At 41.5% G+C, this 13,058-nt stretch overlaps 1 protein-coding gene across 16 annotated transcripts in view; it reads right to left on the reverse strand.

The window, feature by feature from the left end:
* Positions 1–13,058, reverse strand: part of TTLL5 (tubulin tyrosine ligase like 5) — a 133,827-nt gene that overhangs the window by 96,078 nt on the left and 24,691 nt on the right. For 15 of the 16 annotated variants that reach the window (XR_015258776.1, XR_015258774.1, XR_015258775.1 and 12 more), the window contains 4 exons: positions 12,635–12,742; positions 4,240–4,321; positions 2,847–2,908; positions 2,004–2,095 (listed from right to left, as the gene is read on the reverse strand). Coding sequence is in view for 13 of the 16 variants with exons in the window: in XM_086749829.1 (XP_086605955.1) it covers positions 2,004–2,095; positions 2,847–2,908; positions 4,240–4,321; positions 12,635–12,742 (344 nt within the window). In the remaining 3 variants the exon portion in view is untranslated. The remainder of the gene's footprint in view (positions 1–2,003; positions 2,096–2,846; positions 2,909–4,239; positions 4,322–12,634; positions 12,743–13,058) is intronic. The other variant, XM_086749835.1, reaches the window with a different exon arrangement.

Here is a 13,058-nt window from a genome sequence, read left to right on the forward strand (position 1 = left end):
ATTCATATTTTTGTAAGATAAGAGTTACCCAGATGAAAATATTTAATAGTTATGTATTAAGGAGAAACAGATGTTGTCAAGTAGAATTGTTCATAGAAGAGAGGGTGTAAAAAAAAAAAAAAAAAAAAATAGTAAAAATGCTGAAATACCAGAAGCCATTTCATTTAAATATCTCAACAATACTCCAGTTCTTGTAGAGAAACAAGATACTATTTAATATTCCAAAAGAGGTGTAGAAACATTAGCAGAATGTCAAAAAGTACCCTGTATTACCTATCTGGCATCAGGCCTACAGGTAAGACCAGTTTAATGACAGAAGTAGGTTCAAAAGAAAACTATTATCCTAGGAGCTTTGATATTTTTCTTGCCTTCAGTGGTATTCAGGCTGCCTTCCTCCTCTCCAATGTCCAAGAGGAGCAAATGGTGTGAGAAAGGATTCTCAAGAGACCTATCTATCATTTCTAGCTGTACTACTGCCAAGCTCTTTGCTACAGTTGGTCTATACAAAACAGGTCGAGGTTCCTTTATGGCTTACGATTAATTGAAAGAGCTCCAACCCAAATCAACAAGTTTCAAAGGAAGCAGCTAAATTGTTCATTTCCCTAGAGGGAGAAATGCTCAGAGTGTCAAACCAAAGAAATTACACAAGGAACTTGCAGTCCAGTCTGATGAAACTCAGAAAGATTAACTATCTCATGACCAAGAATGTTGGTATTAGCATTTCTTTCCCAAGAAGTAACTTTTTCAATGATTAAAGATGGGCTACATGAACGATCAAAACTTAAGATATCCTGAAGGAGTTAAGAAAAACAAAAAAGGTTCAAAGTACCTCTTGCAACTGAGAATGGGAACAGAAGTATCAAAGATCCAACAATCTGAGATAAAATGCATTCAGCAAAGAGCAGGTCAAAACATTCCTTGACCATGAAAAGATCTATAACCTGTTTAGCCATGGGATTTCCACTTAGATACCTAGGAAAAACATGCTATAAAACTTGATCACAGGATTAGAAGTTTGTTCCTGGTAAACACAGGTAAGGGGGACATCTATCCCAAAAGATAAGTTAATCCCATCTCATAACCACTGCTCTGTATTATGAATCTTTGGACATTTCAGCTGGCCAGGCCTTTACATCTATTTGTGGGTTTTTTAAGCAAAGTAAGTCTTTAAGTTTAAAGCCTCCTCAAAATCCAATGCTTCCCAACAGCTCATACTTCTGAGACTGTCTTGTATAATTTTTTTCATATAAAAGACATCACATCATCAGGATCTGATTGCATTACTCTAAGAGAGAAGATTACTTTTTGTGTTATGGTTCCTAATTTATCTGACGTACCTTTTGTCTGCCACAAAGAACAAAATGTTGCAATTTCTGTGAGTTTTCCCTATACCAAAATGGAAGCAGCCATGTTGCATGTCTCTCATAGGAGCATATGCATAAGCTGCAAAGAGAGTTTGCATATTTGCCTGAGAAGAAATCCATCTGAAAGTCCGAATGACAAAGGGGATCTCCCCGCCTTTTCTGAGTGCTCCACTTCTACAGATATTTATGGAATCCATCTCATAGCCAAGAAGAGATAGAGAAAAACTGCCCTTCAGTACTACAGTACAAAGAAAGCGCTGTCTCAGCAGAAAAGGTAACGGACAGTCACAGCAAATCACGTGAGGCATCAGTCCAAGGATCCACAGGAAAGGAAGTGACAGATTCTGGGAGTGAATGGCAAAGAAGCCTTAAATTTCAAATGAAAAAAGCTCTTTCTGCCTAGAAGGAGGTCTTGGAGACATTCATAAAGCTCTAGGGTTCTGGAAGCTTGTTGCCCACAACAAAACAAAAGTGGCTTAACAGCCCATAGCTCAGTTGCATCCCCCAAGTTTGTTCTCTAGTTATGCTAGAAATCCAGATAACCTCACTCACTCACTGGCTCTCTCACTTGTGAGCCAAATTCCATGAGAATGACTTTTCTGCTGTCCTCCTCAGCTCTGGCTCATTGAACTCACTTACCTGCAGCTTTTGGTATGGATTTCTCCTGACAGATTCAGATGAATGATAAATGGCCCGGCTTGACCGCTGGCCTGGATCCCGGCACACGAAGCCTGTGGGCATCAGGAGCCACATGAGAACTTTAAGACAGGCAAACCCTGAAATATAAACCTAGCACTCCTGTTAATGATCTCAGTCTCTACATGCCCTTCCTGTGCCTGCCCAAAGACCAAAAAATTATGCTTTTCTTTTTTATACCTTGCTTTGTTTAATCCCAAACTGTACATTGCATTACATTTTTTGAATAAAACTGGAACTTGCTTCAAAATCAAGTACTTAATAAGACGGGTTACTGAATAGCAGCATACATAGGTTCTGTTTCTTAAACAGCTGAGCAGGCTACCTGATGACAATTCTGCCTCCTTTAGTATCAGGAGTAAGTTGCATCAAGTAACTGGATCAAGATGTATTAGGGATGCCTAAAAGGTGCTGTGCATGGGAAAGTCATGCAGCTTTCACAATCATGACTCCACTTCTAACACAGTCCAACCAGAACCCACACATTCAACCTAAAAAACGCATGAATACAGATTCTAAGGGCTAAACACAAGTCACCTGCTGAAGAGAAAAAGTTGTGTCTTCAAACACCAAACTAGGGACTTTTAACACCACCTAAGCATCACAAACAGCCAGGTTATTCTGAAGGTGAAATGGCCACATATAACTTCCCAGTGCTAAATATAGCTGCTTTTCTAAACTAGAGTTCTCCTCTATTACATTCATCTAATAGCACGCAGTTCATAAACCTACCTTTTATTGGTTTTAAATGAGGCAAAGATTGAAGGAGCTTTTTGTTACACTCACCTACAAGAGTAAACATATCTGAGAGCATGCTAGCTTTGATCTTCAGGTCCAAAGGAGCATCACTATCCCCACATGCAACAGAGGACAAGAGGAATTACTTGTCTAGTATTAAATGAGAGCAATGCATCAATATCCAAGATATCTTCCAATATAGTTTCTTTGTATTGGTCCTTAACACAGACATAATCAACACCGAAGGGAAACTAGGTGATTTTCACACACATTGGTGAAGACAAAACAGCAACAGATCAATATATTTTTGTTTATCCTTTTTCACAGCTTTAAACTTCTAATGCAGCAACATACAGCCTTGTTTTACGTCTTCCTGGCTAGAAACACTTTCTTTCAATGTATCTATGCTATATTTCATGGCGTAAATAGAGGTTGCTGTCATAGAATTCTTTAAAACCACAATTACCTATGCCTCTTCCACATAAACCAGATGGGTTAGTTCTAATGGATGGGAACAAAAGACTAACAAAGGTCATAGATATGAAGAGATCAGACAGTGGGGACGGATCAGAAGCGTCCATAATTTTATCCAGAGGAAAAAAAAAATCAATACAGTTCAGATCAAGCAGGCAAAGTTTGATTCTTTGGGAGCAGACAAATCAGCCGTGTTCTACAGCACAGTGACAGATGCCACTGTGGAAGCTAGGGTTATGAACAGTGCACAAAAAAATTTCTATGCAGGATAAATAAAAACACAAACAAAAAAAACCAAGGGGAAGGTCATAGATGACTATTCCAGCAACATATAACTTAAAGCTTATTTACACCGTCATAATTGAAGTATTACTCAGAGTACTACAAAAGCATATTGTGCATCTATGCTCCTGTAAAGTTAAACAGTAGTCCAGAAAACACACATAGTTGGAGATCTACAAAAATAAATCCTCAAGTTTCATTAGAGTATAAGTTGCAGCATAAGGGCCAAGACACTCTTTTGATTTTAGCTAAAGAGCATACTAGACTAAAAATTTGGGCCCAAGCATACATCTATGTACTCAAGTCAAGCATAATGCCTGAACTCTGCTTGGACTCCAAAATCTTAGTTTCTACCCAGCCAAGCAGATTGAAAGCCCACACAATAGTCTGGAGAGTTTCAACATTTGTCTATGATGGAAGATTATGAAGTGTTAACAATGATTACTGGCTGTGGAGGATAAATAATTTAAAAGAAAGAAAATGGAATCTCAAGTGGGTTCTTTCAAAACCTATTGCTGCAGTAAGTGTTTCTGCAAAGGGAAAAGCAAAGGACTATCCTTTCTGCCAGTTAGCAGTGGAACAAATACTCTGCAGGCATCATGAATTCATGTCCTCCTAGGATGACAAGTTTCAAGGACAACTACCTCTAGCAACAGTCCTTTTATTAAAACTGGGAACCACTTACCAGGCCAATGATGGGGATAGGTTCACTTCTAACAGCCAGGGCTTCAAAGTGTCATCAATAAGGACATCAAAACCATACAGCTCTGAAAACACAGTGGACACTAAGTTTACCTTACCGCACCTTTAAACATTCAGGTAATGTCCAACATCAGTCTCTATCAGGTCATTTCTATCCATACAATTCATGTTAAATCCAGTGAACTCTCTAGGGCTGAACAAATAATAACATTCCACAAGTGGGAAATTTCACTTCCTCACAATCAAGATTAAATACATTCTGTTTGTGGGGAAAACAGGGAAGCAGAAAATGAGTCTTAGGATAGTATTATACAGAAAAATTAACTCTTTACTGTCCAGAAACTGCAAATCATGCATAACTCTACTACTTGTTTTCACATAGAATCAACACGAGCACAGCAGGTGCAATCAACTTCTTCCATTGGATCCTGGAAACAACAGAACTTCATCCTCCTTTTAACTTTTTAATCCCTATATTCAGTGTTCCAGTCAGCTACAGAAAACCTTATTTCTTCCAAGCATCAGCTTCTTTTCAGTTATTCCTGTATGTTTTTCTGCAATATCCCCATGGGAGTACAGGAGCCTTCTCCTCAGCAGCTCCATCTACACGGACAACCTCCCATAACCCTTTATGGTATTGACAGTTCGATACTTTGCAGCAAACCACTGCAGAAATATTTTTCCTTAGTTTCTAAAACATTCATAACATATTACATCTGCTAGATGTGTTCTGCTCTGCAGAGGTCACACTGAAGCCAGCTTCCCATTCCAAGACTGATTTTACTATTTTGCTCCATACACATGTTCTCTCTAGTTTGGAAGGAGTTGCAAGAAGGATGCTACGCAAAGATGACTGTAAATCAGATTCCCTCTTTCAGCATTAAGAAATTAAGAAATACAGGTAATGATCATCAGGACAACTTGTGCACAGTTTTTCAAAAGACCACACAACAGGGTATTGGCACAGAAGTAGGATTTCCATGGAGTTAACCAGTTCCCTACTGCCTGTAGTGAAAGCAGGAGAATTTCTTTGCCATGCTGCTTTCCTTGAATTCTGGCCTTTGCCTTTTGTTGCCTGCCTGATATTGATGCTGGCTCCAGGGAGCTGGACCGCTTGACAAGATCTTCGTATGCAGACAGCTGTGCGAGAGCTCATGTAGCTTATAATGGGAAGTTAATGAGCTGTGGGGGGGACTTGGAAAGGGAGGAAATGGCAGCAGAGCGAGTACTGCCTGCTCACTTTTCTAGACTGTGTAGCCAGACATTGAGTGGGAAGCAAAACAGCAGAGTTAAGGAGTTGGTTCACTCCAAAGAAATGAGGCTGAATCTGTATTTGGCTCTCTTGCTCCCCAGACGGGAAAGGCTGCAGTAGAGGGAAAAGGAGGAGATGGGGATTACAAAAGTACTAGCAAAGCATTTTGACCAGGAGAAACTTCAGATTATTTTAATACATTATTTCAAAACAGAATCTCATTGTTTGGTGAAAACCTGTGACTCTTAGTGGCACAGCAAACTGCAGTGGAAAGGCAGCTCATGCCTGAGGCAGAGAAGCAATGAGTGGGCCTGCGGCAGCTGCTGGTCTGCGACCTCCCAACCCCAGTCAGGAAGCAGAGCATTTTGTTTTGACTAGCTGCTGCTTCTTTTGCTCCTGGCCATTCCCTCTCTCTGCCCCTCAAAGGACCTTTGCTAGTATTTTGGCTCCTCTGACTTTGTCCTCCTCTCCCACACTTTTCTCCCTTCCAAACCACTTGCTCTTTAAACTTCCCTCTTTCCCACCCAGTTACTCACTTACTCCATCCACTTTTACAAATACATACGGGAAACCTCTTGACCTTAGCTATCCCTGATCATGCTGCTTGTACTTTACAAGCCTTTCCCTTGTGTCTTCCTTGTTTATTAGGACAGTAACCTCTTCAGGGTATCCCTGTTGACTCAATTCCATTGTTAAACACAGACAGTTAATGCCATCTGCAGTGCCTTAGGGTCTCCTAGGAAGACTCCACTGCTGCTCCATAATCCCCCCGAGTCTCATGTATTCTGGGTCATATCTACAGCTCCTAGACATCTGTCTCTGCTACCTCAAGAGCTATACAATATCCGTATTCTGGCAAAGGAATTGCGCCTCACAGGTTCCCGCATAGGGCACAGCACAAAGGGAGTCTGAAGTCTGCCTAGGATATTAGGGCACAAACAGAAGATAAACTACCTGTGGCTTCAAGCTATCCTAGAAATACCTCCTTGACACTCCTCCACATTTGGAAAACACACTACCTCTATTAAACACAGAAGTATCCTTTCTGCTGTGAAACTCCACTATCATTTGTAAAAAAAAAAAAATACATAGGCAGCACAAAGATAGAGAGTCACATAAGCATAGAAAGATCAGAGGTGTATCCTCTACAACTACCAGCTTAAGCAAGACTGCCATTTCCCTCTGTAGAGGGAGTAAAGAAAACAGAATGACTGAAAGAAATACATGCCTCAGGCTGTGGCAATGGTAGGTTTATGACAACCCACCTTGCACCGCTATTGTTATTAAGGGAAGAATAGAAGAAACTAAGATATCAGGTTTCCACAGTGCCCTCCCTTGCTCCCCTCCTCTTGCTACTACAATCCACACAAACACATTTCACCCTTGCAGTTTGCTAAGGAGACTGGACATACCAGGAGGATCAGGAGGTACCAGCTGTTGCCAAGACTCAGCAGGAAAAGCCTGCCTCTCCCCTCCGACCCCCATAGAGAAGTCACTGCTGATTGAGCTTCCCATCCTCCCAAGAAAAAGGCTACAAGAAACAGTTCAGCCAGAGACTTTTTTGCCAGTGCCATTATTTAAGACTAAGAGGAAGGCTAGAGACACGGTCTAAAGCTTTTTGGTTCTGGGAAACCACCATATATTCCAAGTTTGGCTTATAATCCTGTGAAAGACTGCACTGGCATTCCCTTTTAGAACATATCCCCAAAGAATTTGCTATTCTCTGTAAGTCCAGAAACTAAGTCACAAGCGATAGCCTGGCAGCACAAACAATGTCTTCATGATTTTGCATAGAATGACTAAGCTCAATTCCTAGAGGGTCATTGTAATTCTGGTCTTTGTTTTCAGCTTGCTCACTGGGGAAAAAGAAGGAGCTTTACTGCAAAGTACATATTCTGCAACTGAATGGATGCAACCTGAGGTTACGAAGGGACACATATATGCTGAAAAAAACCTGCATAGTATGCAACTCTTTTGCTTTTGCAATAAAAATCAATCGTCTTGTTTTAAGCAGGAGCATATTTACACACATTCCTAATGTGAGGAACTATACCTGTGCCACTGAAATTCAAATCTTTTTTTTTTCCTTCCCACTCTTTTCACGCTTTCTACAAAGGTATCCTGCAGACCATGCTTATAGACAACATGTATCAAGAAGCTTCAGTTAGAAAAGTTAACTGTTGCAATTTCATCCAAAGCAGTAACTAGTCCATGCAAGGGAGAAAAACTTCTTAAGAGTATAGTGATGGATACAATGCTTTGTTGAACATACTGCCAAACTTGAGGCTTCAGAGACTACATAGTGTTTTGTAAGCTAATTCCATCACTTTATCCATCAATGAACTCCATCACTTTATCTAGTAATGGTACAGCATGTGCTTCAACTCTGGTAGAGCACAACTTCACAGCTATGGGGACAGGAACAAATCTACATCTTGGGGGCTATCAGAGTGAGGTCCGAAATCATTCATGTTATGCTACAAAAGGCCAATATAACATTTTAGGTTTTGATAAGCAAAAGGGCACGCTGTGTCGTAACAAGTAACAGGAAAAAAAACCAAAAAGCCTACAGATAGCTTGGGAGGAATACAGATAAATTGTCTGAGCAGTCAGGGATCAGTTTAGGAAAGCTAAAGTCCTGAGAGAATTAAATCTGGCCAAGGACATCAAGAACAAGAAAAGCTTCTATAGGTTACATCAGGGATAGATCAGGGAAAATGTGGGCCCTCTCTTGAAGGCAATGGGAGACCTGGTTACCCAGGATATAGACAAGGCTGAGGTACTCAACAATGTTTTTGCCGCCAAGTCCTCTAGCCTTAGCGGCAAAGTCACAGAAAGCAAAGGCAAAGACTGGGAGAATGAAGAACCACCCACTGTAGCAGAAGAGCACATCTGGGACCATCTAAGGAACCTGAAGATACACAAGTCCATGGGACCTGATGAGATGCATCCCTGGCTCCTGAGGAGAGATGACTGGCGGATGAAGTTGCCAAGCTGCCATCCATCATATTTGATAAATCATGGCAGTACGGTGAGGTTACCGCTGGCTGGAAAAGGAAAAACATAACCCCCATTTTTAAAAAGGGAAATAAGGAAGACCCAGGGATCTACAGGCCAGTCAGTCTCACCTCTGTGCTTGGCAAGGTCATGGAGCTGTTCCTCCTGTAAACTATGCTAAGGCACATGGAAAATAAGGAGGTGACTGGTGACAGCCAACACAGCTTCACTAAGGGCAAATCGTACCTGACCAATTTGTCAGCCTTCTACGATGGATTGGTGGACCAACTGACATCATCAGTCTAGACTTGTGCAAAGCATTTGACACTGTCCCACACAACATCCTTGTCTCTAAACTGGAGAGACGTGGATTTGATGGACAGACCACTCAGTGGATAAGGAACTGGCTGGATGGCTGCACTGAAAAGAATTGTGGTTAATGGCTCGATGTCCAAGTGGAGACTGGTGAGGAGTAGCATTCCTCAGGGGTCTGTGTTGTTAATATCCTTGCTGGCAACATGGAGAGTGGGATTGAGTGCACCCTCAGCAAGTTTGCCAATGACACCAGCTGTGTGGTGCAGTTGACACACTGGAGGGAAGAGATGCCAAGGTTCCAAGAGGAACCTTGACAGGCTGGAGAGGTGGGCCCATGCAAATCTCATGAAGTTCAACCAGGCCAAGTGCAAGGTCCTGCACACGGGTTGGGGCAATCCCAAGCACAAATACAGTGTCCTGCAAAATTCATTATGGAGCAGGCCAGCAACGTTAAATACTACAAAATGTTACCATTCCCCCAAACAGATCAATTGCTACTACTAAGAAAATCAAATGCTCATGAAGAACAGCAACATAGATGATCAAGAACTGGTGATTAGATATAAATGAAGACTTTTTAAAGCATTTAGCTCTAGGTTAGCACTGCTCAAGTAGTATGATAGTTTATTGTTTGCTCTATACCATCTTAATGTAGATGTGATTAGAAGCATAAGGCTGACCAATTCAACCTTAGAAGACAGGAGCAGCTAAGCAATAAAATCATTGCTTTGGTGGGATCAACCTGTCTATTATCCTATCCCACCCTGCCTTCTTGACTGCAGAAGAGCCCAACAGTATCAGCCACTGGGTTGACTAGAGCTGGGAAAGAAATGGGGGACTTAAATTTATTGCTTCTTCAGACTTGTCTTTCAATGAGTACAGAAAATGGTGCTACACTGGATGTTGTCAAAAATACATGTTGCAACCAGTTGCCTTCATTTCATCCTCTACTAAACCATCCTACAGAGAGACTTTTCAGACTGTCTGAAAGCAGGCCTCATTGCCTTTTCTAGACTACCCAGAAGTGCTTACTCCAGGAGAGAGAACAATACAGTCTTTAATCGACTTGGGCATATGTATCCCTATTGTACCTCTTGCTCCCACACCAAGATGTCATGTCCCTCAAGGTCAGTGCAAAATCTAGTTTCTCTTAAAGAAGGCTCCAGAGGCAACCAACAACTCAACCGGTGAGGAGCTTCAGGGCAGTATAGTGTTTCAGAGTGCTCCAGCATGCCCTCCTCTGGAGCTACCAGTTAAGACAATTTTTACTTACAGCTTAATTTTACATGAGGAATTATTAGCTAATCATAAAGAACGAAATAGAGGCCTGAGATCACATTGTTAATAATAATGCATGAACAAGGCTGCCACAAAATCGTGTAGTACTTACAATACTTTGTGATGCCCATCAGAGGAACAAAACTACTAAGCAAGTCCCCTGAGAACTGATTATTACTAGAATGCAGTAAACAGCTCACAAGAAATGGCCAAAAGGGCACTGCAATCCTTCCACAAATTGTCAGCAGCACTCCACTTTGACATTAGAAAAAGAATCATCCTGACTGACCATTCTTACTTTCTAGGCAAGCATGGGTAGCTGAAACCATATTGTCTCACCAGTCTTATTTTAGGACATGAAGAAGCCAAGAATGGAATCTCTTCCCTTAAATCTAGAAAACAAGTATATTACATTAAAAAAAAAACATTTACTTGGGAAAGGAATGAAAGACCACAGCAGTGCTAAACTGTGGGCAACCTAAACTAGTGAAATAATTACTTTGTGATTTAATTTTTAGCAAGAAGGTGGCAATTGTGCTGGAGTCCTATTCCCTAGAATGGCATTACAAAGACTAGAGTAAAATACACATTATGTTAGTCATATTTTTCTGGAAGCTTTCCAAACAAGGCCTACCTCTGTATCTGAATCTCACATTCAGGTTTCTGAAGTCTGAGAAAGACTGATTATTTGAAAAGTTTCTCAGGATACGCATGCAATTTCATTGTTTACAGCCCAGAACGAGGAGGAGAGAAAAAAATAAAAATAAATAAATAAATAAAAAGGCTCTTGGGACACTCTGCATGCTGCCTTGAAATCTTCATTCTCAGTTTTCTCCCTCTTGTTAACAGCTATAAACTCAGTCATTCTGAACATTTCCAGCTAGAAAAAAAAATGCCTTTTTTGCAACAGGATTAAAAGCAGCACAATCAAAGAGTGTCAGAACAAGACACACAGATGAAGAATGAGCCATACAGCATGACAAGGGCAGTTCAAATCCTTGGGACAAGGACCACCACTTAATTGTGGGGGAAGGTGGCAGAAACTACTGAGCTCTGGAAATGCCTCAGGCTCCCTAGGGAAGCAGTATGGCTCCTACTTAAGCTCTTTTTCCTGGGAAGCTCTTAATTTATGTTTACACTGAAATAAATTGAACAAAACAGTTTATTTGTGGGGGAGCATTTGAGAGAGTGGTTAGTGCAGCCCCAGGGAGGCAGCAGGAAGTGGGATAACCTCAGAGCCAGGCCCAGCAAAGTACATGAGGAACATTAATTTCCACATACACAGCTCAGAGGAATCTAGAGACACAACTGAAGAAGGAAAAGGGAGAAGCAAGAGAGACAAAGGTTTTTTGTGTGCTTTTATATTTTTTAATCCAGTTGTTGATATTTCTGGAGTAGCTGATAAACTGCTACTTCACTAAACTACTATCTAACTCAAATTCCCATGTTCACCAAGGTTCTCCAACTTTGAACAAAGGCATCAGAGTCAGTCAGGAGAAGCTAAGGCCAGAGAGGTAGCTGGCTTGGCAGGTAACTAAACAACATATCAGCCATGGCTCCTCCTTGATTCTTGACCGTCTCATCACTCCCAAATATCCAAAGATGACAGCATTTATGTTAGAGTGTTGAAAGCTGCAGAATTGTTAACACCCAAGTGCAATGTAAGGGCCACACAAATGGATTTACCTGTCACAGCTAGTTTAAATATAAGTCCCAACACCTAAACACAGGATAGCTTAAGCCAAGTTTGGTCTTTGGTTTAAGCCCTGACTGAGACTAATTCTAGACTCATTTCCCGGCCTCGAGACTCCATCTTCGTGTGTGTATCCGCATGAGCGAAGGGCAACTAAGAGCAGGAGGAGGCCTCTTTAGGGAAGGCTGGGAAGCAGCCACTGGAAAGCAGGAGAAGGCACGCTGTGGTACCAGCCACTGCTTTCTGGACCTCATCCCAGCATCTGCTGCCAGCAAGTTCTGAAATCCCTTTGCCAGCACATAGTTCTGCATCCAGCTTCTGCCAGAAATGGGCTTTGACGCCACCATGCGGTACTCTCACACAAGCACAAGCCCAGAAGCATTGCCACCACCATCAATCACTCCAGGCACCGTATTACGCGTTCCTCCCTAGTCCTCAGACGCACGCAGGACAATAATTCAGAACTACGTTGGGCTAGACGGTTCAACAGAAAATATTAAATGCTCTAAAGGGATGTTTAATCATCCACAGCCATCCTTTGCAAGGGTATTAGTGGGTCAGTAACTTCAGCTTTCCAGCACTTCCCCAGTTTCCTTTCAAGTCCCTTTTCATCATCTCATTTTCTAGAATGAGACACTAACAAGTGACACTGGCAGAGCGGCAACTGTGGTTCAACATACCCTACCCTCAGAGGCCTATACTGAGAAACAACGAGAAACAAACAAACAAAAAGTATCCGACTTCCTTGCAACAGGGAATGTACACTTCTCTGTAGCATCAGAAAGCCGGAAGTTTCAAACAGTATTCAAGAGCCAATCAACAAAGATGTCCCCAGTGCCTTACCAAAGCAGCTGCCACGATGTGAAAGAAAAGTTTTACAAGCTGTGGCAATGGCAAGCTCAGCAGAAACTACAGTCTTGATAATCAGATCCTCCACGTTGGCCATCAGTGCTGCAAGGAGGGGAGGAAAAAAAAAAAAGAAAGAAAAAGTAGATCATGAAGTAGCACATAATACCTAGAGAAGCAAGAGAATATGCGTATGGGCGGATACCTTTGTGAATCAAAGCACGTGGGAGTCTATAGATGACAAAGTAATGATGTTTTGAAATACATGCAAGCATAAGTATACAGATACATGCGTAAGTATCCTAGTGCAAAAATATTCACAAATGAGAATGATAAAAGTGAGTGCATGTACAGTGCAAGTAAGCAGAAACATGTGGCAAGCACATCAGCACAAGTCAGCTGGAGTTTGATCACTGCCCAC

This window comes from Chlamydotis macqueenii, chromosome 5 (assembly GCF_036417535.1).
Source record: "Chlamydotis macqueenii isolate bChlMac1 chromosome 5, bChlMac1.mat, whole genome shotgun sequence".
Classification (NCBI taxonomy): Eukaryota; Metazoa; Chordata; class Aves; order Otidiformes; family Otididae; genus Chlamydotis; species Chlamydotis macqueenii.